The 5,135-nt window shown below is 43.9% G+C and overlaps 1 protein-coding gene across 1 annotated transcript; it reads left to right on the forward strand.

The window, feature by feature from the left end:
• The first annotated feature begins 445 nt into the window (after positions 1-445).
• On the forward strand, positions 446-3,533 carry LOC120931967 (E3 ubiquitin/ISG15 ligase TRIM25-like). The gene has a single exon (XM_040343990.1). It carries the CDS (start codon positions 517-519, stop codon positions 2,242-2,244), a length of 1,728 nt encoding a protein of 575 aa, XP_040199924.1. The 5' UTR covers positions 446-516; the 3' UTR covers positions 2,245-3,533.
• The last annotated feature ends 1,602 nt before the right edge of the window (positions 3,534-5,135 follow it).

Here is a 5,135-nt window from a genome sequence, read left to right on the forward strand (position 1 = left end):
TCCCAGACGATCGCCTGTCCAATCGGATGGCGCAGCGCCACTCACGCATGCGCAGTGGGTGCCCGGCCTTAAAGCCGAAAGCTATCGCGGCCGGGTGCCCACACTTAGAATGAAGACGCCGGCCGGAAAGGGGGGGAGAGGAGCCCCGGCCGGCGCGTCGCTGGAACGTGGAGCAGGTGAGTGTATGTTTATTAAAAGCCAACAGCTATACTTTTTGTAGCTGCTGACTTTAAATATGCATAAAAAAATGACTGGAACACCCCTTTAACTTTGTGTTCCTTTGTCTGTGAAATGTGCGAATGATATGAAGGAGAATTCCTGACACAACGTTTCCTCACCTTATTACATGTCCTTTATTTTCCCCCAGATAGGGAGATTATTGTCAGGAATCTTCCCATGTACTACCTGTGTTCCTCTGTATAAGAGTTCCTATGACTACGTGTCTCAGTCTCAGCCCCTCCCTGTGTAGAAGTGTACAGATCTGGTTACTTTCATTTCTCTCGTTTGCTCTCAGCAATGGCGTCTGCTGATCTGAGGAAGGAGCTGGAATGTTCCGTCTGTCTGGACTATTATACAGATCCTGTAACCCTGAAATGTGGACACAACTTCTGCCAGGACTGTATTGGTCGTGTGTTGGATACACAGAGGGGGTCTGGAGGTTATTCCTGTCCTGAATGTAAACAAAGCTTACAGAAACGTCCTATTCTTCAGAGGAATCTGAAACTACGTAACATAGTGGAGAATTTCCAGTCTACCCATCCAGATCAGGAGGAGACCAGGGTCTTCTGTACTTACTGTATTCACACTCCTGTACCTGCTGTGAAATCCTGTCTGCTGTGTGAAGCTTCTCTGTGTAACAATCACCTGAGAGTCCACAGCAAGTCACCAGAACACGTCTTATTAGACCCCACCACTTCCCTGGAGAACAGGAAATGCGCCGTCCATAAGAAGATCCTGGAGTATTACTGCACTGAGGACTCCACCTGTATCTGTATGTCTTGTTGTCTGATTGGAAATCACATCAGCCATAAGAAGGAATCCCTGGATGAAGCCTCTAAGATGAAGAAGAAGAAACTGAGGAATGTTCTGCAGAAACTGATGACAGAGAGAAAGGAGATGGAGAAAAGTGTCCAGAGTCTGCAGGAACACAGGAGGAAAGTACAAGGAAAAGCAGATGATGAAACAGAGAGAGTCACTGCCCTGTTCAGAGACATCAGGAGACATCTGGAAGACCTGGAGAAGAGAGTCCTGAGAGACATCTCCGGGCAGGCAGAGCGGGTCTTCCTGTTAATCAATGATCTGGTCTATGATCTGGAAATAAAGAAGGAGGAGCTGTCCAGGAAGATGGGGGACATTAAGGAGCTGTGTAACATGAGGGATCCACTGACTGTCCTACAGGAATCAGACACAGGTGACTTGTGTGATGCTGAGGATGGAGATGAGGACAGATTGAGACATGATAAACTCCTCCATGATGGAGGGTATCTGGATGTGGCGGGGATCTCACACACATTACACACAGGTTTATCTGTTATTATGTCTCGGGTAAATGTAGAGAAACGTACAGGCACACATGTCTATCCACATTCTACTACAAAGGTCAATGCTGAACCATCCAGGAGACGTCCCCAACCCTCTCCCACCATAAAACACTCACACCTCCAGGCTGGAGGACCAAATATTGGGGTCGTACAGCAAACACAGAGGGTGTCGGGGGTTACAGACATATTACTGGATGTGAGGACAGCTGGTAATCATCTACATATATCAGATAACGGGAAAATTGCAACCGTGACATGTCAGAGCCAGAATCGCCCAGAAACACCAGAGAGATTTGAGTATTATCAGGGGATTAGCAGTCAGAGTTTCTCCTCAGGGAGACATTACTGGGAAGTGGATGTCAGGGAAGCAAGGAAATGTAGAGTCGGGATGTGTTACTCCAGTATAGAGAGGAGAGGAGGTCAGTCACTGATTGGAGATAATAAGAAGTCCTGGTGTTTGGAGGGGTTGTTGGATCATTACTCAATGATACATGACAGTAATAAGATCCGATTACCCCGTGGTGTCTCCAGTAAGAGAGTCGGGATAGATCTGGATTATGAGGCCGGGCGGATCTCCTTTTATGATATGTGTAACCCGATCCGACACCTCCACACCTACACCACCACCTTCACTGAGCCCCTCCATGCTGGGGTATGGGGAGGGGGAGGTCAAATAAAGATATGTGGGGGGAATCAGAAGTGAGAGATCTGCCCAGAGACATCACAAGGTGTATTATCTGATTGTGCAATACTCATCCAATAAGAGGAAGCAGAGAACAGGAAACATGACTGATTTATTTATAAAGCTGCAGGTTGTGGGGCCGTCGTCTTCATCCTAAACCTCACTTCACTACCTAGTATGTCACTGACCAGGAACACGCATGCGAGAGGGCAGAGTGTTCAGACTTCACTGGCTGCATGCTTGTTCTGGGTCAGTCACACACTACATAGTGTAGCCAGGATCAGGATGACGGCCCTGGAGTCTGCACCATCACTGTGTATCTATAACAAAAATAGTTTTTTCAGCTTTAGATGGAGTGGGGAAGGATTTGAACCTCTGTCAGGTTGTTACTGCTATCCAGGGATCCTTTAGAGATCTTCCGTCACTTCCTGTCTCAATGACAACACCAGACAGGAAGTGAGGGGAACTCTCTAACAGCAACACAGATAGATATAGAAATAATTTCTTTAGTAGAGTAGGGGAAAGGTTAGATTGTTATTTCTGTCTGTGTCCCTGTTGTAGATTTCCTTCATTTCATGTCTGATAAAATGTTGTCACCAGGACAGGAAGTGTGGGGAATTCTCTCTAATGGAGCCCCAGATAGGTTTTTAATGCTGACAGGTGTTCTAATCCTCCCCCACATGTAGAACAATAGGATTTGTCTAGACACACACTTTAATATCCACAATGAGAATTCCTACATTTCTTTACATGACCAATCCATGGATCTGTGATTGGTCCTCCCCCTCCCTGTGATTGGCTATGATGATTGTCACTGAATACAGCCAGTGCTAGTCTTGTTCCTATTGGTTATGATGTAGAGGGGGCGGGATTGTGACCGGGGGGTATAAAGTCTCAGAAAGTGGAAATCCTCGGCTCTGTATATGGGAATATTGATAAATGATTAGATATAATGATTGGAGGGATTGGACGCAGGAGCAGATTAACATAGGGGCTATTGGAGCTGCTCCACCAGGGTTGTAGCTTGGCCACCAGGGGTCACAGAGACCACTGATTAAAATGTGGGGATGCTATAATTTATGGTTCCGGAGATACAGGGCTGCTTGCGCAGCCGGTCAGAAGCTACATACAGAGCGGCCAGTATAAACACAAGCTGGCACACTCTGCAGCAGACTGGGAGGATGAGCTCACAGTGCTTATAATAATTATGTGTATATTACTTATGCTAATTAACCCTTTGCCACCCAGGCCAATTCTAATGCCGGGTACACACGGACGTTTTTTGTGATAAAAAAAACGTAATTTTTTCTCATGAAAAAAAACGACGTTTTTCAAACTTCATTTTAAAAAACGAAGTTGCCTACACACCATCGTTTTTTCAAAATGTTCTAGCAAAGTGCGGTTACGTTCAGCACGTACGGCGGCACTCTGTTCCATTCAAGCTCGCTTCATAACTTGCTTCTGAGCAGGCGTGGGTTTAAAAACGTTGTTTTAAACGTCGTTTTAGCTACACACGGTGTTTTTTTGTGACACAAAAAACAACGTTTTGAAAAACGACATATAAAATTGAAGCATGCTCGAATTTTTTTTTGGTCGCAAGACATAAAACGACGTTTTCCCCACACGGTCATTTTAAATGATGTTTTTAAAAATTACGTTTTTTTTCATCACAAAAAACGACCGTGTGTATGCAGCATTACACTTCTCTCCTACATGTAAAAATCATCATTTTTTTTTTGCTAGAAAATTACTCAGAACCCCCAAACATTATATACTGGTATATATTTTTTAGCAGACACCCTATGGAATAAAACGGTGGTCTTTGCAACTGTTTATGTTACATGATATTTGCGCAGCAATTTTTCAAATGTGTTTTTTTTGGAAAGAAACTGTTTCGTTCATAAAATAAAAAAATAAAAACACTAAAGTTAGCATAATTTTTTTTGTATACTAAGCAATGCTTTACATTTTTTTACAGGTTACATGTTTAGAGTTACAGAGAAGATCTAGTGCTAGAATTATTGCTCTCGCTCGATCGTGGCGTATGTAACCTGTGTGTATCTGGCTCTGATACTAGCCAGTGCCTACCCAGCCACTGACTAGTATCTCTCCCCAGCCTGTTCCCACACACACTCTCACCTGCTGACCTGTGGATGGGGGAATCACTCCTGCAGTGTTATTGTGTTCTGCCAGTGAATACAATGATCAGTGTTGCTAACTATAGCTGGCAGCACTGATTATTTGGGGAAAAACCTGACAGGCTGGTTGTACTTAAAGGGGGTGTAAAGGTTTGTATTTTATTTTCTAAATAGGTTCCTTTAAGCTAGTGCATTGTTGGTTCACTTACCTTTTCCTTCGATTTCCCTTCTAAATGTTTTTTTCCTTTGTCTGAATTTCTCACTTACTGTTTCCCCTCAGTAAGCTTGTCTCCATCATCCATGGGGGTTAGTCAGCCAGAACAGCTTACTGAGGAGGAACAGGAAGTGAGAAATTCAGACAAAGAAAACAAAGAAAAAAAACATTTAGAAGGGAAATCAAAGGAAAAGGTAAGTGAACCCAACAATGCACTAGCTTAAAGAAACCTATTTAGAAAATAAAAAATGAACCAAAATTTCAAATCAGATAATAGATTGAATTGTAAAACCAGCTAGCCCATGCACAGATCGACTATGGCTGGTCTCTGCTTAATTGGCTTAATTTCAATCCATGCATGGCCCGCTTAAAGCGGGGGTTCACCCGAAAAACACATTTTTAACATTAGATTGAGGCGAATTGTGGGAAGCACAATCGGGTGTTTTTTTTTAAATCAATGCAGTACCTACCGTTTTAGAGATAAATGTTCTCACGCCGCTTCCGAGTATGGTCTGCGGGACTGGGCGTTCCTATTTGATTGACAGCCTTCCGACCGTCGC

Source organism: Rana temporaria, chromosome 3 (assembly GCF_905171775.1).
Source record: "Rana temporaria chromosome 3, aRanTem1.1, whole genome shotgun sequence".
Taxonomy (NCBI): domain Eukaryota; kingdom Metazoa; phylum Chordata; class Amphibia; order Anura; family Ranidae; genus Rana; species Rana temporaria.